This window comes from Sinohyriopsis cumingii, chromosome 3, assembly GCF_028554795.1.
Source record: "Sinohyriopsis cumingii isolate HCF-2022 chromosome 3, ASM2855479v2, whole genome shotgun sequence".
NCBI lineage: Eukaryota > Metazoa > Mollusca > Bivalvia > Unionida > Unionidae > Sinohyriopsis > Sinohyriopsis cumingii.
In genome coordinates this window covers 12,935,655-12,960,383 of record NC_142963.1, presented here as the reverse complement: position 1 = coordinate 12,960,383, position 24,729 = coordinate 12,935,655, and the positions used below count along the sequence as shown (strand labels likewise).

The 24,729-nt window shown below is 34.8% G+C and overlaps 1 protein-coding gene across 1 annotated transcript in view; it reads left to right on the top strand.

Moving 5' to 3' along the window:
• The window catches only part of LOC149802467 (uncharacterized), a 512,180-nt gene that overhangs the window by 346,731 nt on the left and 140,720 nt on the right, over nt 1-24,729 (top strand). The window contains exons 87-88 of the mRNA XM_089951513.1: nt 4,663-4,848; nt 6,751-6,870. Of these exons, the coding sequence (XP_089807639.1) occupies nt 4,663-4,848; nt 6,751-6,870 (306 nt within the window). The remainder of the gene's footprint in view (nt 1-4,662; nt 4,849-6,750; nt 6,871-24,729) is intronic.

The window sequence follows — 24,729 nt, the reverse complement described above, 5'->3', positions numbered from 1 at the left end:
AGGCCACTCCTGATTTGATTTTCAGGCAATCACAGGTCCCTTCCTGTTAGGCCACTCCTGATTCGATTATCAGGCATTCACAGGTCCCCTCCTGTATTAGGCCACTCCTGATTCAGTTTTCAGGCAATCACAGGTCCCCTCCTATAAGGCCACTTCTTCTGCAGGAGGAAAGTATCCTTAGGAGAGAGGTGGCCTTTCTAGAGGAGGATCACATGTTTGAGCAGTAATTACATCTGAAGTAAAAGTCACAGCTAATTGTGCAACATTTAACATTTTTTAATTTAAAAATTCCATGCATGTTGTGGAATAAATGTGATATTGATTGTTACTGATGTTGTTTTCAATGATTATTATGAAAAAATCATCAGCTTCTTGCAATCTTGCTTTCATTACATTCTATTTTCCCTCTTCTGCAGTGTATTTCCCTTAACTTTAATAATGTTGTTTGTTTGAATCTTTCCATCATCATATTTATTTTAACTTTCCCCTTTTTTGATGAATTGAACTCCTGTCCTTTTTCCTTCTAAATGGAGAAGTTTTCTTTTCCTCAACATATTAAACCATTTGTAATAACTTGTTCCTATGTTGCTAACTATAAAAAGACTAGTAAAACAATTTTCATCATTGAAACAAAATGCTTTTAAAGGAAATGATCTTATCACATTATTCATTGGTCATAGTCTGGTACCCTATTTAGTTTATGCTTCTTTTTTTTGTGGGACAGGCACAAAGGCTATCATACCATTCTACATTACAGATTTGTGCTAATCCATATGGCACAGCACAGCTGTTAGATTTTATAATCTTGATAACTATTGCCCAGTAATAAAAGCTGCTAATTATCAAAATGAAAAATTTGACATCTACAGGAAGACAAAAAAGGCTTTCATCCCACTTTTACTGTGCATCTCAGCTGTTAGTTAATGTAATCTTGACAATTAATGGCAGTAATGATAGCCAGCAATTATTAAAGTGAGAAAACTTGATATCTGAGGATCAAACAACAGGATAATTGGATTACTTATCTCTTTTAATAGATTGAAATTTAGTTCATTATCAGTGTATTGAAAAAAATGTGGTCAGTTGTGATGGGTAAATTTGACATTTTTGCACTAATATGCTGGCTACTGGTTATGTTGAAGGAGTGCTTCTGTATTTGAGGGGTGCTTTTGTTAAAAGAGTGTCTCTATTTATGGGGTGCTTTTGTTGAAGGAGTGTCTGTATTTAAGGGGTGCTTTTGTTAAAGGAGTGTGTATTTGAGGGGTGCTTTTGAATTCTAGCTTGCCAGCACAAAGGTATTCTGGCCATCAAAAGTGGGTGGCCACTGGTCGGGGGAGGGGGCTGGCATTCAAGAGGTGGACTATTGTATAGCAAGTTTACACATTCTTTTCACATTTGCAGTTTACATTTTTCTTCAAAACCTTGTTTGAATGATTGAGCACAAAAAATCTATAGTTAGACAAATAAAATTGTACAGGCATATCTGTTTCATATATGGATGAACTGATTATATTTTCAGGCCTTGACAGGAATTGTTCAAGTTTTTACACTTTTTAAAAACTTTCTGGACTTTAACTAAAACCTTATGAGTATGATTGAGGAAGTAAAAATGAAATGGAAGACACATTTGTTCTTTTTCGTGAATGATGTGGCTCCCCTGTCATAAAACTTGATTTTGAGTAATATCAGTTACTTCAGACTGCAAAATGTTCCTTAAAATGTACAAATGCAACCTTTTGATTGGTCACTCAAAATATACAAATGCAGCCATTTGATTGGTCACTCAAAATATACAAATGCAGCCATTTGATTGGTCACTCAAAATATTCAAATGCAGCCATTTGATTGGTCACTCAAAATGTACAGATGCAGCCATTTGATTGGTCAGAATAACTTTTGTAAGATTTCTCATGGAGTAAAGTTTATGATGAATGGGACTTTACTTTTAGGTCATTACAGCAATTTTCAAAATCTTTTTTATATATACCTTTCATCTTGAACATTTTTTGTGGCTTGAATCTTATTAGCACATATAAGCAACAATCACTTGAGGCAGACAAATGTAAATTTGTAGGCAAAAATTTAAGTTTTACATGCCAATTTAGCTTTTTGTTGATGATTTTCAAGCAGATATAGCATTATTTCAGATTTTGTTTAACATTTGTCATTTGTTTTACTTTGACTATAATGTCCTCATGTCTGCAGTGGGGACATACGTGTTTTAGAAACACAAAATGAGTCTGTTGAAAGTCAGTGGGGACGTACATGTTTTAGAAACACAAAATGAGTCTGTTGAAAGTCAGTGGGGACATACGTGTTTTAGAAACACAAAATGAGTCTGTTGAAAGTCAGTGGTGACATACGTGTTTTAGAAACACAAAATGAGTCTGTTGAAAGTCAGTTCTAATGTTGTTGTTGTTGTTGTTGTAGGGTTTAACACCATTTTTCAGCACACGATAGGCTATACATGGCAGCCAGTATTAATGGTGGAGGAAGAACCTGGGAAAACCCCAGAAAGAACCACCGACCCACGAGAAGCTACTGACAAGCTCTCTCACATACCCACATTGGCTGAATCCGAGACTTGAACCCACGCAGTTCTAATGTAATCCAATAATAAAGAAGAAATAGGGCTTCTACTCACAGCAGTCTTAAAGGATCTGCAACACATACTCAAATCTTGGCTACATATTACAGGAATACAAAAGTCTGCTGATTCAGTACTAAAATTATAGAAAAAACTGACAAGGTTGTGAGGACACTGACACAGAAGTCAAATGTCAGAGGAAACTGACACAGCAGACAAATGTCAGAGGAAATTTACACAGTAGTCAGATTACAGTGGAAATTTACACAGTAGTCAAATTACAGTGGAAATTTACACAGCAGTCAAATTAGAGAGGAAATTTACACAGTAGTCAAATTACAGAGGAAACTGCCACTGTAAAACTACAGAGGGACAAGTTTATCAAGATATTAAAGTGACAATAAATAACAGAAATTTTGAAATTGTATAAGTGAATAGATTGAATTGTTCAAAAGCTGTTGGAAAACATGAAAATCAAGCTGATAAAGCATTAGTACCTGTACAAAAATGGCATGAAACTGAGTTGTCTGGTATAAAAATGGACTTTTAAATTGTTTTATGTGCATAAAAAATCCAACATTTAAATGGATCCTAGAGATCCCACCATTGTTGCAAATTTAAGAAAGGGAGGTGACTCATAAGCAGACTGACTTGTATACAAGCAAGTACCTCAATAAACAAACCAAGACCATGTTCTGTATATTTAAAATGCTTTCTATGGTTTGTTAGTTGACTTTCACAGCATTTTTAGACATTTATATGCTAAACTGGGGGCAAAACACCTTTCTCATGGGGGGCCCCGAGTGGCCGAGTGGTCTAAAGCGCTCTTCGTTACGGATCACTGCCATCTCACCTCTGTCTGCGGCGGTTTGAGTCTAAGATTCAGCCAATGTGGGCATGTGAGAAAGCTTGCCAGTAGCTTCTCATGGGTCGGTGGTTCTTTCCGGGGTTTTCCCGGGTTCTTCCTCCACCATTAATACTGGCTGCCATGTATAGCCTATCGTGTGCTGAAAAATGGCGTTAAACCCTACAGCAACAACAACAACAACCTTTCTCATGGTCACACCAAGGCAGTCAACCTGGGCTGGCCATGACAGATATAAAACCAATGACTTTTAGATTACAAGTCTGATGCTCTACCCTCTGAGTTAATGTTACCCACAGCCCGTATCTATGCCTGAGCTAATGTCACCCACAGCCTGTATCTATGCCTGAGTTATTGTCACCCACAGCCCGTATGTATGCCTGAGTTATTGTCACCCACAGCCTGTATCTATGCCTGAGTTATTGTCACCCACAGCCCGTATCTATGCCTGAGCTATTGTCACCCACAGCCCGTATCTATGCCTGAGTTATTGTCACCCACAGCCCATATCTATGCCTGAGTTATTGTCACCCACAGCAAATATCTATGCCTGAGTTATTGTCACCCACATTCCGTATCTATGCCTGAGTTATTGTCACCCACAGCCCATATCTATGCCTGAGTTATTGTCACCCACAGCCTGTCTCTATGCCTGAGTTATTGTCACCCACAGCCCATATCTATGCCTGACTTATTGTCACCCACAGCCCATATCTATGCCTGAATTATTGTCACCTGCAGCCCATATCTATGCCTGTTTAAATTTGAGGTCTAAGATTTACATGACTATTAAAAATAGATTTTTAGCAAACATGTAAATTGGAGTAGTTCATTGATTGAAAATCCCACAGAGAATGAAATAGTTTATTGATTTTAAAAACAGATTTCAATAGTTCATTGATTGAAAAAACACAAAGATTTTAATAAAATGTATTGATTGATTAAAAATGTAGATTTTAATAGTTTATTGATTTTATTTTAAAAAAAACATGTACATCTCAATAGCTTATAGATTGATGTAAAAACATGTAGATATAATAGATTATTGATTTTAAAAAACATACATTTCAACAGCTTATTGATTTGATGTAAAAGCATGCAGATTTTAATAGTTTATTGAATTGAAAAATTAATAGTTTATTGAATTGAAAAATCGTAGCTTTGTAATTATCTATTGATTTTATTAACCTTTGCGTATTCGTTTCTCCAGTTTTATGTTCAAGCAGTTGATAATGGACGTCCTCCGAGAGCTAGTTCTGTGACAGTCACTGTAGATATTACCCGTGCTCAGCTTCCCTATTTTATCAATCCAAGCACTTACTTCGTGACAATTGATGAGTCCACTTCCAATGGTACAACTGTTCTCACTGTATCAGCCAGGGATGATGATTCTCAGGTATGATATACCCTCATTCTGAATCCCATGTTTTGTATTGCTGATGTTAATATTTAGTTATATTTCTTTTTTGAGAATGCCACCTCTGTATTATTTTATACTGTAATCATAGCTAGGTGATATCAATGTTTTTCATGTCCATATAAGGAAATATTTCATGAGTGAATGGAAGCATTGTATTGTGATGAGTTGTGAAACCATAAGTGACATATAATACACAATCTTTCCACTTCACAAGTGAAATATTTCCACATATCTGCTAGAAACATATTTTATTTTTATCATGGATTTTTTCAGGCAAAAAGCATTGAGTTGCATGTTTTTTTTCTTTTCTCAGTTGTATGCCAGTGTAGTTAATGAGTGCATTACTGCATCAATAAAAGAGTTCCAAAATTTTGCAACAATTTTAGGACTTTGACTGTTTACAAAGTTAGCTCCAAGAAATAATGCTTCAAAAGTGTATTTTGTGAAATTAATGACTGCTTTCAAATGAAAATGAAGATATTTACATTTTGTTTAACACTTTCTTTGTTTGGATGATACACTGAACATTGTTTGGATTTTTAGTTTCCCTATAATGATTTCATCAGCATTAAAATGATAAGGGGGAGACATCTTGTACCATTGTACTATTTATCAACTGGATATCACACTGACTTGAGCCAAACAATACTGCACTTCTAAGCGGCTGATCCAGACAATACCACATCAAAGGAACACACTAATTATCAATGTGACAAACATCAAAGGAACGCACTAATTATCAATGTGACACACATCAAAGGAACACAATAATTATCAATGTGACAAGCATCAAAGGAACACACTAATTATCAATGTGGCAAAACCTAACATCAAAGGAACACACTAATTATCAATGTGGCAAAACCTAACAGCAAAGGAACACACTAATTATCAATGTGACAAACAATAAAGGAACGCACTAATTATCAATGTGACAAACATCAAAGGAACACACTAATTATTAATGTGACAAACATCAAAGGAACACACTAATTATCAATGTGACAAAACCTAACATCAAAAGAACACACTAATTATCAATGTGGCAAAACCTAACATCAAAGGAACACACTAATTATCAATGTGACAAAACCTAACAGCAAAAGAACACACTAATTATCAATGTGACAAACAATAAAGGAATGCACTAATTATCAATGTGACAAACATCAAAGGAACACACTAATTATCAATGTGACAAACATCAAAGGAACACACTAATTATCAATGTGACAGACATCAAAGGAACACACTAATTATCAATGTGACAAAACCTAACATTAATGAAACACACTAATTATCAATGTGACAAAACCTAACATCAAAAGAACACACTAATTATCGATGTGACAAACATCAAAGGAACACACTAATTATCAATGTGACAAAACCTAACATTAATGAAACACACTAATTATCAGTGACAAAACCTAACATTAATGAAACACACTAATTATCAATGTGACAAAACCTCACATCAACACGGCAGTAAAGATAATCACATTAAAGTTATTTTATTGGCGTGTTGGAACAAATGTTGATGTGGTGAGATGAGCAACAAATATCAATGAGATTGTTACCTATAAACAACTGTTATTGGACCTCTTGCAGTACTAATTTTTACCGATTTTTGTTTAATATGTTAGTCACTGTGGCTGTGTTAGAGGGTTGGCCATCCTTGAGGGATAATTTTGAATGCAAACCCATTGGTTCCATGGGATTCAGGCCATATGAAATGGGTGGTCACTGGTTGGGGGTGGGGACGCAGTAAAGAAGATTATCACTATTATTATTCTTTTATAATGTTTTTGTTTGCAACCTTTGGGCTCAAACATCAAGCTGTCACTGTTGCAAGTAACGATTTTGGCTTTTTTCCAGAATGCCATGGCATATGAGGTGACAGGTCTCCTTTCTGCACCTAGTTTCTTCCGTCTTGGTCCAAGTGGACAAATAATCTGCCGAGGAAACCTACGGACAGACAGAGAGCTAACCTATCTTGTATGTATACAGTTTATGTCACACTCCTAATCACATGCACACAGACATTAAACAAAATGCACCCAGTTTCTGTCATTAAAATTCATTGGATAGTGGAATAACTAGATGCAAACTTTGCTGCTCTCAATCAGCTGAAAGCTTTAAAGGTGATGTGAGTGTTCTGAGGAATCAGCGATTTAATCTTGGGGAGTGGGGGCTGTCATTTTCTTTCCAACAAAGATATTTTTGTTTGACTCAAGATATCTCTTTTATTCAACTAATATATTAGGTTTTCTCAAGCTCTTTGGGGACCACAACTTTAAATTTAAAAAAAAAAACACGGTTGATCTCTTATTGTATTTTTCTGCTTGACAGTACTCTTGTTCAAACTGTACCAAAAATATTATTGAGTTTTTCTCATTATTTTGTTCTTTTGCAACTGAATTTCTCAGTGATACTGCTGTCAGGGAACATTTCCTTGCACCAGTCAGATGAAAAGAGCTGAAACTGCAAATAGCAGAATGTGCCCTGCTATGAAATTGCAGAGAAGCATTTCAGACATTACGACATCGTCTCTTGCTGATTGTTTGAACATGTTAGTTACTTTGGCAATTTAGTTCTGCTTTCATGCATTATTCTGAAAATGGGTGGTGGTACAATGTCAATGGATGTCATACACTCCAGAATTACTAATTGTTGTAAACAAACTCCATCCACCAGGAGTTCTAAAATCTTAGTCATGCTGATTGTTGCTTGCTTCACAGATACCTCATGCTTTCCTGAATCACATACATTTTTGGTTAAAAATGAACCACACTAACACATTAATCTAATTGCTGAAATTGTAAATTTTTATGGAGTAAAATCCAGCTTCAGAGAAATTCTGACCAAAAACTACCATTAACAGACTTATTCCTGACAATTAATAATGTTTGCTTCTCAGTGTACATGCCTTTGATTTATATGAAATGAATTGGGTTCTTCCACTTCATGTATTTCACCTGTCAAATTAGCCTAATGGACTCTCCCACAGCAGTTCTGGTGGCCTAGTGGTTAGAGCTTCCACCTTGGATGCGGGAGGTCACAGGTTTCAACCCAAGCCAAGTCATCCCAAAGACTTCTAAAAATGGTACTTGCAGCTGCCTTGCTAGGTGCTCAGCATTGAGATTAGCGTTAGGACTGGTCGGCCTGGTGTCAGGATAATGTGACTGGGTGGGACATGCTACATGTCTGCTGCATGATGCCCCAGTGCTAGACATCACTACAAACTGTCACACTTCAGACATGATAGCAATATGACTAAAAATCGTTAAAGCTACAATAAAAATGCAAATCACACAAAATACACGCAGCAGTTCAACAAAATCAAATTAGCCTAATGGACTCTCCCAAGCAGTTTCTCAAAATCAACTTAGCTATTGTCAACCTAATGGACTGTTTCACAGCAGTTCCACAAAATCAACTTAACTATTGTCAGCCAGTTAAGTAATCTGCACCATGATCTTTGTTTATCTCTGACTGCCGTATAATTGATTCCCTCTGTGATAGTTAACTGTCTAAACTGCATAGTGGGGATCATTTTCCACAAGGATTAAGCATAATCGTATAATGTTTATACAGGTTGCTGGTCATGGGCAAATATTGGTATCAGTGTAATGTTTATACAGGTTGCTGGTTAGGGGCAAATATTGGTATTAAATAATTTTTATTCTGATTTCTGGTCATGGGAAAATATTGGCATCAAATAATGTTTATTCAGATTGCTGGTCATGGGCAAATATTGGTATCAAATAATGTTTATACAGGTTACTGGCCATGGGCAAATATTGATATCAAATAATGTTTATACAGGTTACTGGCCATGGGCAAATATTGATATCAAATAATGTTTATACAGGTTACTGGTCATGGGCAAATATTGGTATCAAATAATGTTTATACAGGTTACTGGCCATGGGCAAATATTGGTATCAAATAATGTTTATACAGGTTACTGGCCATGGGCAAATATTGATATCAAATAATGTTTATACAGGTTACTGGCCATGGGCAAATATTGGTATCAAATAATGTTTATACAGGTTACTGGCCATGGGCAAATATTGGTATCAAATAATGTTTATACAGGTTACTGGCCATGGGCAAATATCGGTATCAGTGTAATGTTTATACAGGTTACTGGCCATGGGCAAATATTGGTATCAAATAATGTTTATACAGGTTACTGGTCATGGGGAAATACTGGTATCAGTGTAATGTTTATACAGGTTACTGGTCATGGGCAAATATTGGTATCAAATAATGTTTATTCAGATTGCTGGTCATGGGCAAATATCGGTATCAGTGTAATGTTTATACAGGTTACTGGTCATGGGCAAATATTGGTATCAAATAATGTTTATACAGGTTACTGGTCATGGGGAAATATTGGTATCAGTGTAATGTTTATACAGGTCACTGGTCATGGGCAAATATTGGTATCAAATAATGTTTATACAGGTCACTGGTCATGGGCAAATATTGGTATCAATTTAATGTTTATACAGGTTACTGGTCATGGGGAAATATTGGTATCAGTGTAATGTTTATACAGGTCACTGGTCATGGGCAAATATCGGTATCAGTGTAATGTTTATACAGGTTACTGGTCATGGGCAAATATTGGTATCAAATAATGTTTATTCAGATTGCTGGTGATGGACAAATATTGGTATCAAATAATGTTTATACAGGTCACTGGTCATGGGCAAATATCGGTATCAGTGTAATGTTTATACAGGTTACTGGTCATGGGCAAATATTGGTATCAAATAATGTTTATACAGGTTACTGGCCATGGGCAAATATCGGTATCAGTGTAATGTTTATACAGGTTACTGGCCATGGGCAAATATTGGTATCAAATAATGTTTATACAGGTTACTGGTCATGGGCAAATACTGGTATCAGTGTAATGTTTATACAGGTTACTGGTCATGGGCAAATATTGGTATCAAATAATGTTTATTCAGATTGCTGGTCATGGGCAAATATCGGTATCAGTGTAATGTTTATACAGGTTACTGGTCATGGGCAAATATTGGTATCAAATAATGTTTATACAGGTTACTGGTCATGGGGAAATATTGGTATCAGTGTAATGTTTATACAGGTCACTGGTCATGGGCAAATATTGGTATCAAATAATGTTTATACAGGTCACTGGTCATGGGCAAATATTGGTATCAATTTAATGTTTATACAGGTTACTGGTCATGGGGAAATATTGGTATCAGTGTAATGTTTATACAGGTCACTGGTCATGGGCAAATATCGGTATCAGTGTAATGTTTATACAGGTTACTGGTCATGGGCAAATATTGGTATCAAATAATGTTTATACAGGTTACTGGTCATGGGCAAATATTGATATCAAATAATGTTTATACAGGTTACTGGCCATGGGCAAATATTGATATCAAATAATGTTTATTCAGATTGCTGGTCATGGACAAATATTGGTATCAAATAATGTTTATACAGTTGCTGGTCATGGACAAATATTGGTATCAGATAATGTTTATACAGTTGCTGGTCATGGACAAAGATTGGTATCAAATAATGTTTATACAGTTACTGGTCATGGGCAAATATTGGTATCAGATAATGTTTATACAGTTACTGGTCATGGGCAAATATTGAATTCAAATAATGTTTATACAGGTCACTGGTCATGGGCAAATATTGATATCAAATAATGTTTATACAGGTTACTGGCCATGGGCAAATATTGAATTCAAATAATGTTTATACAGTTGCCTGTCATGGACAAATATTGGTATCAGATAATGTTTATACAGTTGCTGGTCATGGACAAATATTGGTATCAAATAATGTTTATACAGTTACTGGTCATGGGCAAATATTGGTATCAGATAATGTTTATACAGTTACTGGTCATGGGCAAATATTGAATTCAAATAATGTTTATACAGGTCACTGGTCATGGGCAAATATTGGTATCAAATAATGTTTATACAGGTTACTGGTCATGGGCAAATATTGGTATCTAGAAAGGGATTTATCTCTATAGCTTTCTTGTTTGTTTTTCTTCATACGATTTACTGGAAATCATGTTTTTATAAATATGACCTTATCTGGGGGTTTGGGAGAGTAAAAATTCAGGTTTTTATAAAATATAATCTTATCTGGGGGTTTGGGGGAGTAAAAATTCAGGCTTTTATAAAACATGACTTTATCTGGGGGTGATTGGAAGTACAAATTCCAGCTTTTAATATCATGACCTAATGGGGCTTTGGGAGTAAAAAGTCAGGTTTTTATAAACATGACTTTATCTGGGGGTGATTGGAAGTACAAATTCCAGCTTTTAATATCATGACCTAATGGGGCTTTGGGAATAAAAAGTCAGGTTTTTATAAAACATGACTTTATCTGGGGGTGATTGGAAGTACAAATTCCAGCTTTTAATATCATGACCTAATGGGGCTTTGGGAATAAAAATTCAGGTTTTTATAAAACATGACTTTATCTGGGGGTGATTGGAAGTACAAATTGCAGCTTTTAATATCATGACCTAATGGGGCTTTGGGAGTAAAAAGTCAGGTTTTTATAAAACATGACTTTATCTGGGGGTAATTGGAAGTACAAATTCCAGCTTTTAATATCATGACCTAATGGGGCTTTGGGAATAAAAATTCAGGTTTTTATAAAACATGACTTTATCTGGGGGTGATTGGAAGTGCAAATTCCAGCTTTTAATATCATGACCTAATGGGGCTTTGGGAGTAAAATGTCAGGTTTTTATAAAACATGACTTTATCTGGGGGTGATTGGAAGTACAAATTGCAGCTTTTAATATCATGACCTAATGGGGCTTTGGGAGTAAAAAGTCAGGTTTTTATAAAACATGACTTTATCTGGGGGTGATTGGAAGTACAAATTCCAGCTTTTAATATCATGACCTAATGGGGCTTTGGGAGTAAAAAGTCAGGTTTTTATAAAACATGACTTTATCTGGGGGTGATTGGAAGTACAAATTGCAGCTTTTAATATCATGACCTAATGGGGCTTTGGGAGTAAAAAGTCAGGTTTTTATAAAACATGACTTTATCTGGGGGTGATTGGAAGTACAAATTGCAGCTTTTAATATCATGACCTAATGGGGCTTTGGGAGTAAAAAGTCAGGTTTTTATAAAACATGACTTTATCTGGGGGTGATTGGAAGTACAAATTCCAGCTTTTAATATCATGACCTAATGGGGCTTTGGGAGTAAAAAGTCAGGTTTTTATAAAACATGACTTTATCTGAGGGTGATTGGAAGTACAAATTCCAGCTTTTAATATCATGACCTAATGGGGCTTTGGGAGTAAAAAGTCAGGTTTTTATAAAACATGACTTTATCTGGGGGTGATTGGAAGTACAAATTCCAGCTTTTAATATCATGACCTAATGGGGCTTTGGGAGTAAAAAGTCAGGTTTTCTCATGATGTGTTCAGGCAAGTATGTTAAGTTTACACCAATACAAAATGTAAGCAAATCTGAATAATAATGCAGACAGTATTATTTACTAGTCATTCATTTCTTAATAAAACCAATATAACTTCCATAACAATTGAACAAAGTATTGTCTATTATTAATGCCAATAGTCCAAGTGTATACAGTCCAATAATCCATCTTCATGAAGTCAAATGACTTAAGGTGTAAGCAGAGTTACCTCCCCTTTACTACAAGTGCCGTGGAAGGGCTTCATTCCTTGTACATCACTGTAACACCTTTGTAAAATGGGAAACATTTAATAACATGGACAAAATTCCATTTTTCTATTGATTCTTTCCAGTAAACAACGTCAGGACTGTGGTAAGAGTATTTAATTTATTGCAGTGGCTGGCAATATTTGTTGTATATTTCTGTGTACAGTATATATGTGACTGAATCTACCTTTGGATCTGTTCATGATAGAAGAATTGGTGAAGGATACTTTTAAAGATTTTTGTTTTATGGATAGGATTTGGACATAGACTTGAGTATCTCTTGCAGTGATGGTATTTGGACATAGACATAATGTTGTTATAATGGTATTTGGAAATAGACATAATGTTGTTATAATGGTATTTGGAAATAGACATGAGTATGTTGTTGTATAGGTTTTAGGACATAGACATGAGTATCTGTTGCAGTGATTGTGTTTGGACATAGACATGAGTATATGTTGTAGTAAAGGCATTCGGACATAGACATGAGTATCTGTTTTAGTAATGGTGTTTGGACATAGACATAATGTTGTTATAATGTATTTGGATATAGACATGAGGATCTGTTGTAGTAAAGGTGTTTGGACATAGACATAATGTTGTTATAATGGTATTTACAAATAGACGTGAGTATGTTGTTGTATAGGCTTTAGGACATAGACATGAGTATCTGTTGCAATGATTGTGTTTGGATATAGACATGAGGATCTGTTGTAGTAAAGGTGTTTGGACATAGACATAATGTTGTTATAATGGTAATTGGAAATAGACATAATGTTGTATAATGGTATTTACAAATAGACATGAGTATGTTTTTGTATAGGTTTTAGGACATAGACATGAGTATCTGTTGCAGTGATTGTGTTTGGACATAGTCATGAGTATATGTTGTAAAGGTATTTGGACACATACATAATGTTGTTACAATGATGTTTGGACAAACATGAATATGTTGTTGTAAAGGTGTTTGGACATAGACATAACGTTGTTATAATGGTGTTTGGGCATAGACATAATGTTGTTATAATGGTGTTTGGACATAGACATAATGTTGTTATAATAGTGTTTGGACATAGACATAATGTTGTTATAATGGTGTTTGGACATAGACATAATGTTGTTACAATGGTGTTTGGACATAGACATAAGTATTTGTTGCAGTAAAGCTGAGTGTCTTGCTATAAACAATATATACTGACTTATAAGTCAAGTCCATCTACAAAAGGTATACACATTAATCTGCTGTCACATAATGTGCCAGTAGATCTGGGTCTGTGCAGTTAAGAGTAATCAGTAAAACAAACAACATAGACCCTGATATGTGAGTGCATTATTGTTGGACTTGACTTACAAGTATGTATATACAGTAACTATAGCATTATGTATCTGTTGGACTTGACTTACAAGTATGTAAATACTGTAACTATATCATTATGTAGCTGTTGGACTTGACTTACAAGTATGTAAATACTGTAACTATGGCATTTTGTAGCTGTTGGACTTGACTTACAAGTATGTATATACTGTAACAATAGCACTATGTAGCTGAATTGGACTTGACTTACAAGTATGTAAATACTGTAACTATGGCATTTTGTAGCTGTTGGACATGACTTACAAGTATGTATATACTGTAACTATGGCATTTTGTAGCTGTTGGACTTGACTTACCAATATGTATATACTGTAACTATGGCATTTTGTAGCTGTTGGACATGACTTACAGGTATGTATATACAGTAACTATGGCATTTTGTAGCTGTTGGACTTGACTTACAAGTATGTAAATACTGTAACTATGGCATTTTGTAGCTGTTGGACATGACTTACAAGTATGTAAATACTGTAACTATGGCATTTTGTAGCTGTTGGACTTGACTTACCAATATGTATATACTGTAACTATGGCATTTTGTAGCTGTTGGACTTGACTTACCAATATGTATATACTGTCACTATGGCATTTTGTAGCTGTTGGACTTGACTTACCAATATGTATATACTGTAACTATGGCATTTTGTAGCTGTTGGACATGACTTACAGGTATGTATATACAGTAACTATGGCATTTTGTAGCTGTTGGACTTGACTTACAAGTATGTAAATACTGTAACTATGGCATTTTGTAGCTGTTGGACATGACTTACAAGTATGTAAATATTGTAACTATGGCATTTTGTAGCTGTTGGACTTGACTTACCAATATGTATATACTGTAACTATGGCATTTTGTAGCTGTTGGACATGACTTACAGGTATGTATATACAGTAACTATGGCATTTTGTAGCTGTTGGACTTGACTTACCAATATGTATATACTGTAACTATGGCATTTTGTAGCTGTTGGACTTGATTTACAAGTATGTACATACTGTACCTATGGCATTTTGTAGCTGTTGGACATGACTTACAAGTATGTATATACTGTAACTATGGCATTTTGTAGCTGTTGGACATGACTTACAAGTATGTATATACTGTAACTATGGCATTTTGTAGCTGTTGGACTTGACTTACAAATATGTAAATACTGTAACTATGGCATTTTGTAGCTGTTGGACTTGACTTACAAGTATGTAAATACTGTAACTATGGCATTTTGTAGCTGTTGGACATGACTTACAAGTATGTATATACTTTAACTATGGCATTTTGTAGCTGTTGGACTTGACTTACAAGTATGTAAATACTGTAACTATGGCATTTTGTAGCTGTTGGACATGACTTACCAATATGTATATACTGTAACTATGGCATTTTGTAGCTGTTGGACATGACTTACAGGTATGTATATACAGTAACTATGGCATTTTGTAGCTGTTGGACTTGACTTACAAGTATGTAAATACTGTAACTATGGCATTTTGTACCTGTTGGACATGACTTACAAGTATGTAAATACTGTAACTATGGCATTTTGTAGCTGTTGGACTTGACTTACCAATATGTATATACTGTAACTATGGCATTTTGTAGCTGTTGGACATGACTTACAGGTATGTATATACAGTAACTATGGCATTTTGTAGCTGTTGGACTTGACTTACCAATATGTATATACTGTAACTATGGCATTTTGTAGCTGTTGGACTTGATTTACAAGTATGTACATACTGTACCTATGGCATTTTGTAGCTGTTGGACATGACTTACAAGTATGTATATACTGTAACTATGGCATTTTGTAGCTGTTGGACATGACTTACAAGTATGTATATACTGTAACTATGGCATTTTGTAGCTGTTGGACTTGACTTACAAATATGTAAATACTGTAACTATGGCATTTTGTAGCTGTTGGACTTGACTTACAAGTATGTAAATACTGTAACTATGGCATTTTGTAGCTGTTGGACATGACTTACAAGTATGTATATACTTTAACTATGGCATTTTGTAGCTGTTGGACTTGACTTACAAGTATGTAAATACTGTAACTATGGCATTTTGTAGCTGTTGGACATGACTTACCAATATGTATATACTGTAACTATGGCATTTTGTAGCTGTTGGACATGACTTACAGGTATGTATATACAGTAACTATGGCATTTTGTAGCTGTTGGACTTGACTTACAAGTATGTAAATACTGTAACTATGGCATTTTGTACCTGTTGGACATGACTTACAAGTATGTAAATACTGTAACTATGGCATTTTGTAGCTGTTGGACTTGACTTACCAATATGTATATACTGTAACTATGGCATTTTGTAGCTGTTGGACATGACTTACAGGTATGTATATACAGAAACTATGGCATTTTGTAGCTGTTGGACATGACTTACAAGTATGTATATACTGTAACTATGGCATTTTGTAGCTGTTGGACTTGACTTACAAGTATGTATATACTGTAACTATGGCATTTTGTAGCTGTTGGACATGACTTACAGGTATGTATATACTGTAACTATGGCATTTTGTAGCTGTTGGACTTGACTTACAAGTATGTATATACAGTAACTATGGCATTTTGTAGCTGTTGGACATGACTTACAGGTATGTATATACTGTAACTATGGCATTTTGTAGCTGTTGGACTTGACTTACCAATATGTATATACTGTCACTATGGCATTTTGTAGCTGTTGGACTTGACTTACCAATATGTATATACTGTAACTATGGCATTTTGTAGCTGTTGGACATGACTTACAGGTATGTATATACAGTAACTATGGCATTTTGTAGCTGTTGGACTTGACTTACAAGTATGTAAATACTGTAACTATGGCATTTTGTAGCTGTTGGACATGACTTACAAGTATGTAAATATTGTAACTATGGCATTTTGTAGCTGTTGGACTTGACTTACCAATATGTATATACTGTAACTATGGCATTTTGTAGCTGTTGGACATGACTTACAGGTATGTATATACAGTAACTATGGCATTTTGTAGCTGTTGGACTTGACTTACCAATATGTATATACTGTAACTATGGCATTTTGTAGCTGTTGGACTTGATTTACAAGTATGTACATACTGTACCTATGGCATTTTGTAGCTGTTGGACATGACTTACAAGTATGTATATACTGTAACTATGGCATTTTGTAGCTGTTGGCCATGACTTACAAGTATGTATATACTGTAACTATGGCATTTTGTAGCTGTTGGACTTGACTTACAAGTATGTAAATACTGTAACTATGGCATTTTGTAGCTGTTGGACTTGACTTACAAGTATGTAAATACTGTAACTATGGCATTTTGTAGCTGTTGGACATGACTTACAAGTATGTATATACTTTAACTATGGCATTTTGTAGCTGTTGGACTTGACTTACAAGTATGTAAATACTGTAACTATGGCATTTTGTAGCTGTTGGACATGACTTACCAATATGTATATACTGTAACTATGGCATTTTGTAGCTGTTGGACATGACTTACAGGTATGTATATACAGTAACTATGGCATTTTGTAGCTGTTGGACTTGACTTACAAGTATGTAAATACTGTAACTATGGCATTTTGTACCTGTTGGACATGACTTACAAGTATGTAAATACTGTAACTATGGCATTTTGTAGCTGTTGGACTTGACTTACCAATATGTATATACTGTAACTATGGCATTTTGTAGCTGTTGGACATGACTTACAGGTATGTATATACAGAAACTATGGCATTTTGTAGCTGTTGGACATGACTTACAAGTATGTATATACTGTAACTATGGCATTTTGTAGCTGTTGGACTTGACTTACAAGTATGTATATACTGTAACTATGGCATTTTGTAGCTGTTGGACATGACTTACAGGTATGTATATACTGTAACTATGGCATTTTGTAGCTGTTGGACTTGACTTACAAGTATGTATATACAGTAACTATGGCATTTTGTAGCTATTGGACATGACTTACAGGTATGTATATACTGTAACTATGGCATTTTGTAGCTGTTGGACTTGACTTACAAGTATGTATATACTGTAACTATGGCATTTTGTAGCTGTTGGACATGACTTACAAGTATGTATATACTGTAACTATGGCATTTTGTAGCTGTTGGACATGACTTACAAGTATGTATATACTGTAACTATGGCATTTTGTAGCTGTTGGACATGACTTACAGGTATGTATATACTGTAACTATGGCATTTTGTAGCTGTTGGACATGACTTACAGGTATGTATATACTGTAACTATGGCATTTTGTAGCTGTTGGACTTGACTTACAAGTATGTATATACTGTAACTATGGCATTTTGTAGCTGTTGGACATGACTTACAAGTATGTAAATACTGTAACTATGGCATTTTGTAGCTGTTGGACTTGACTTACAGGTATGTATATACTGTAACTATGGCATTTTGTAGCTGTTTGACTTGACTTACAGGTATGTATATACTGTAACTATGGCATTTTGTAGCTGTTGGACTTGACTTACAAGTATGTATATACTGTAACTATGGCATTTTGTAGCTGTTGGACTTGACTTACAAGTATGTATATACTTTAACTATGGCATTTTGTAGCTGTTGGACATGACTTACAAGTATGTAAATACTGTAACTATGGCATTTTGTAGCTGTTGGACTTGACTTACAGGTATGTAAATACTGTAACTATGGCATTTTGTAGCTGTTGGACATGACTTACAGGTATGTATATACAGTAACTATGGCATTTTGTAGCTGTTGGACTTGACTTACCAATATGTATATACTGTAACTATGGCATTTTGTAGCTGTTGGACATGACTTACAAGTATGTATATACTGTAACTATGGCATTTTGTAGCTGTTGGACTTGACTTACAGGTATGTATATACTGTAACTATGGCATTTTGTAGCTGTTGGACTTGACTTACAAGTATGTATATACAGTAACTATGGCATTTTGTAGCTGTTGGACATGACTTACAAGTATGTATATACTGTAACTATGGCATTTTGTAGCTGTTGGACTTGACTTACAAGTATGTATATACTGTAACTATGGCATTTTGTAGCTGTTGGACATGACTTACAAGTATGTATATACTGTAACTATGGCATTTTGTAGCTGTTGGACATGACTTACAAGTATGTATATACTGTAACTATGGCATTTTGTAGCTGTTGGACATGACTTACAGGTATGTATATACTGTAACTATGGCATTTTGTAGCTGTTGGACTTGACTTACAAGTATGTATATACTGTAACTATGGCATTTTGTAGCTGTTGGACTTGACTTACAAGTATGTAAATACTGTAACTATGGCATTTTGTAGCTGTTGGACTTGACTTACAGGTATGTATATACTGTAACTATGGCATTTTGTAGCTGTTGGACATGACTTACAAGTATGTAAATACTGTAACTATGGCATTTTGTAGCTGTTGGACATGACTTACAAGTATGTATATACTGTAACTATGGCATTTTGTAGCTGTTGGACATGACTTACAAGTATGTATATACTTTAACTATGGCATTTTGTAGCTGTTGGACTTGACTTACAAGTATGTATATACTGTAACTATGGCATTTTGTAGCTGTTGGACATGACTTACAAGTATGTATATACTGTAACTATGGCATTTTGTAGCTGTTGGACATGACTTACAGGTATGTATATACAGTAACTATGGCATTTTGTAGCTGTTGGACTTGACTTACAAGTATGTAAATACTGTAACTATGGCATTTTGTACCTGTTGGACATAACTTACAAGTATGTAAATACTGTAACTATGGCATTTTGTAGCTGTTGGACTTGACTTACCAATATGTATATACTGTAACTATGGCATTTTGTAGCTGTTGGACATGACTTACAGGTATGTATATACAGAAACTATGGCATTTTGTAGCTGTTGGACATGACTTACAAGTATGTATATACTGTAACTATGGCATTTTGTAGCTGTTGGACTTGACTTACAGGTATGTATATACTGTAACTATGGCATTTTGTAGCTGTTGGACTTGACTTACAGGTATGTATATACTGTAACTATGGCATTTTGTAGCTGTTGGACTTGACTTACAAGTATGTATATACAGTAACTATGGCATTTTGTAGCTGTTGGACATGACTTACAAGTATGTATATACTGTAACTATGGCATTTTGTAGCTGTTGGACTTGACTTACAAGTATGTATATACTGTAACTATGGCATTTTGTAGCTGTTGGACATGACTTACAAGTATGTATATACTGTAACTATGGCATTTTGTAGCTGTTGGACATGACTTACAAGTATGTATATACTGTAACTATGGCATTTTGTAGCTGTTGGACATGACTTACAGGTATGTATATACTGTAACTATGGCATTTTGTAGCTGTTGGACATGACTTACAGGTATGTATATACTGTAACTATGGCATTTTGTAGCTGTTGGACTTGACTTACAAGTATGTATATACTGTAACTATGGCATTTTGTAGCTGTTGGACTTGACTTACAAGTATGTATATACTGTAACTATGGCATTTTGTAGCTGTTGGACATGACTTACAAGTATGTAAATACTGTAACTATGGCATTTTGTAGCTGTTGGACTTGACTTACAGGTATGTATATACTGTAACTATGGCATTTTGTAGCTGTTGGACATGACTTACAAGTATGTAAATACTGTAACTATGGCATTTTGTAGCTGTTGGACATGACTTACAAGTATGTATATACTGTAACTATGGCATTTTGTAGCTGTTGGACTTGACTTACAAGTATGTATATACTGTAACTATGGCATTTTGTAGCTGTTGGACATGACTTACAAGTATGTATATACTTTAACTATGGCATTTTGTAGCTGTTGGACTTGACTTACAAGTATGTATATACTGTAACTATGGCATTTTGTAGCTGTTGGACATGACTTACAAGTATGTATATACTGTAACTATGGCATTTTGTAGCTGTTGGACATGACTTACAAGTATGTATATACTGTAACTATGGCATTTCGTAGCTGTTGGACTTGACTTACAAGTATGTATATACTGTAACTATGACATTTTGGAGCTGTTGGACATGACTTACAAGTATGTATATACTTTAACTATGGCATTTTGTAGCTGTTGGACTTGACTTACAAGTATGTAAATACTGTAATTATGGCATTTTGTAGCTGTTGGACATGACTTACCAATATGTATATACTGTAACTATGGCATTTTGTAGCTGTTGGACATGACTTACAGGTATGTATATACAGTAACTATGGCATTTTGTAGCTGTTGGACTTGACTTACAAGTATGTATATACTGTAACTATGGCATTTTGTAGCTGTTGGACATGACTTACAAGTATGTATATACTGTAACTATGGCATTTTGTAGCTGTTGGACATGACTTACAGGTATGTATATACTGTAACTATGGCATTTTGTAGCTGTTGGACTTGACTTACAAGTATGTATATACTGTAACTATGGCATTTTGTAGCTGTTGGACTTGACTTACAAGTATGTAAATACTGTAACTATGGCATTTTGTAGCTGTTGGACTTGACTTACAGGTATGTATATACTGTAACTATGGCATTTTGTAGCTGTTGGACATGACTTACAAGTATGTAAATACTGTAACTATGGCATTTTGTAGCTGTTGGACATGACTTACAAGTATGTATATACTGTAACTATGGCATTTTGTAGCTGTTGGACATGACTTACAAGTATGTATATACTTTAACTATGGCATTTTGTAGCTGTTGGACTTGACTTACAAGTATGTATATACTGTAACTATGGCATTTTGTAGCTGTTGGACATGACTTACAAGTATGTATATACTGTAACTATGGCATTTTGTAGCTGTTGGACATGACTTACAGGTATGTATATACAGTAACTATGGCATTTTGTAGCTGTTGGACTTGACTTACAAGTATGTAAATACTGTAACTATGGCATTTTGTACCTGTTGGACATAACTTACAAGTATGTAAATACTGTAACTATGGCATTTTGTAGCTGTTGGACTTGACTTACCAATATGTATATACTGTAACTATGGCATTTTGTAGCTGTTGGACATGACTTACAGGTATGTATATACAGAAACTATGGCATTTTGTAGCTGTTGGACATGACTTACAAGTATGTATATACTGTAACTATGGCATTTTGTAGCTGTTGGACTTGACTTACAGGTATGTATATACTGTAACTATGGCATTTTGTAGCTGTTGGACTTGACTTACAGGTATGTATATACTGTAACTATGGCATTTTGTAGCTGTTGGACTTGACTTACAAGTATGTATATACAGTAACTATGGCATTTTGTAGCTGTTGGACATGACTTACAAGTATGTATATACTGTAACTATGGCATTTTGTAGCTGTTGGACTTGACTTACAAGTATGTATATACTGTAACTATGGCATTTTGTAGCTGTTGGACATGACTTACAAGTATGTATATACTGTAACTATGGCATTTTGTAGCTGTTGGACATGACTTACAAGTATGTATATACTGTAACTATGGCATTTTGTAGCTGTTGGACATGACTTACAGGTATGTATATACTGTAACTATGGCATTTTATAGCTGTTGGACATGACTTACAGGTATGTATATACTGTAACTATGGCATTTTGTAGCTGTTGGACTTGACTTACAAGTATGTATATACTGTAACTATGGCATTTTGTAGCTGTTGGACTTGACTTACAAGTATGTATATACTGTAACTATGGCATTTTGTAGCTGTTGGACATGACTTACAAGTATGTAAATACTGTAACTATGGCATTTTGTAGCTGTTGGACTTGACTTACAGGTATGTATATACTGTAACTATGGCATTTTGTAGCTGTTGGACATGACTTACAAGTATGTAAATACTGTAACTATGGCATTTTGTAGCTGTTGGACATGACTTACAAGTATGTATATACTGTAACTATGGCATTTTGTAGCTGTTGGACTTGACTTACAAGTATGTATATACTGTAACTATGGCATTTTGTAGCTGTTGGACATGACTTACAAGTATGTATATACTTTAACTATGGCATTTTGTAGCTGTTGGACTTGACTTACAAGTATGTATATACTGTAACTATGGCATTTTGTAGCTGTTGGACATGACTTACAAGTATGTATATACTGTAACTATGGCATTTTGTAGCTGTTGGACATGACTTACAAGTATGTATATACTGTAACTATGGCATTTCGTAGCTGTTGGACTTGACTTACAAGTATGTATATACTGTAACTATGACATTTTGGAGCTGTTGGACATGACTTACAAGTATGTATATACTTTAACTATGGCATTTTGTAGCTGTTGGACTTGACTTACAAGTATGTAAATACTGTAATTATGGCATTTTGTAGCTGTTGGACATGACTTACCAATATGTATATACTGTAACTATGGCATTTTGTAGCTGTTGGACATGACTTACAGGTATGTATATACAGTAACTATGGCATTTTGTAGCTGTTGGACTTGACTTACAAGTATGTAAATACTGTAACTATGGCATTTTGTACCTGTTGGACATGACTTACAAGTATGTAAATACTGTAACTATGGCATTTTGTAGCTGTTGGACTTGACTTACCAATATGTATATACTGTAACTATGGCATTTTGTAGCTGTTGGACATGACTTACAGGTATGTATATACAGTAACTATGGCATTTTGTAGCTGTTGGACTTGACTTACCAATATGTATATACTGTAACTATGGCATTTTGTAGCTGTTGGACATGACTTACAAGTATGTATATACTGTAACTATGGCATTTTGTAGCTGTTGGACTTGACTTACAGGTATGTATATACTGTAACTATGGCATTTTGTAGCTGTTGGACTTGACTTACAAGTATGTATATACAGTAACTATGGCATTTTGTAGCTGTTGGACATGACTTACAAGTATGTATATACTGTAACTATGGCATTTTGTAGCTGTTGGACTTGACTTACAAGTATGTATATACTGTAACTATGGCATTTTGTAGCTGTTGGACATGACTTACAAGTATGTATATACTGTAACTATGGCATTTTGTAGCTGTTGGACATGACTTACAAGTATGTATATACTGTAACTATGGCATTTTGTAGCTGTTGGACATGACTTACAGGTATGTATATACTGTAACTATGGCATTTTGTAGCTGTTGGACTTGACTTACAAGTATGTATATACTGTAACTATGGCATTTTGTAGCTGTTGGACTTGACTTACAAGTATGTATATACTGTAACTGTGGCATTTTGTAGCTGTTGGACATGACTTACAAGTATGTAAATACTGTAACTATGGCATTTTGTAGCTGTTGGACTTGACTTACAGGTATGTATATACTGTAACTATGGCATTTTGTAGCTGTTGGACATGACTTACAAGTATGTAAATACTGTAACTATGGCATTTTGTAGCTGTTGGACATGACTTACAAGTATGTATATACTGTAACTATGGCATTTTGTAGCTGTTGGACATGACTTACAAGTATGTATATACTTTAACTATGGCATTTTGTAGCTGTTGGACTTGACTTACAAGTATGTATATACTGTAACTATGGCATTTTGTAGCTGTTGGACATGACTTACAAGTATGTATATACTGTAACTATGGCATTTTGTAGCTGTTGGACATGACTTACAAGTATGTATATACTG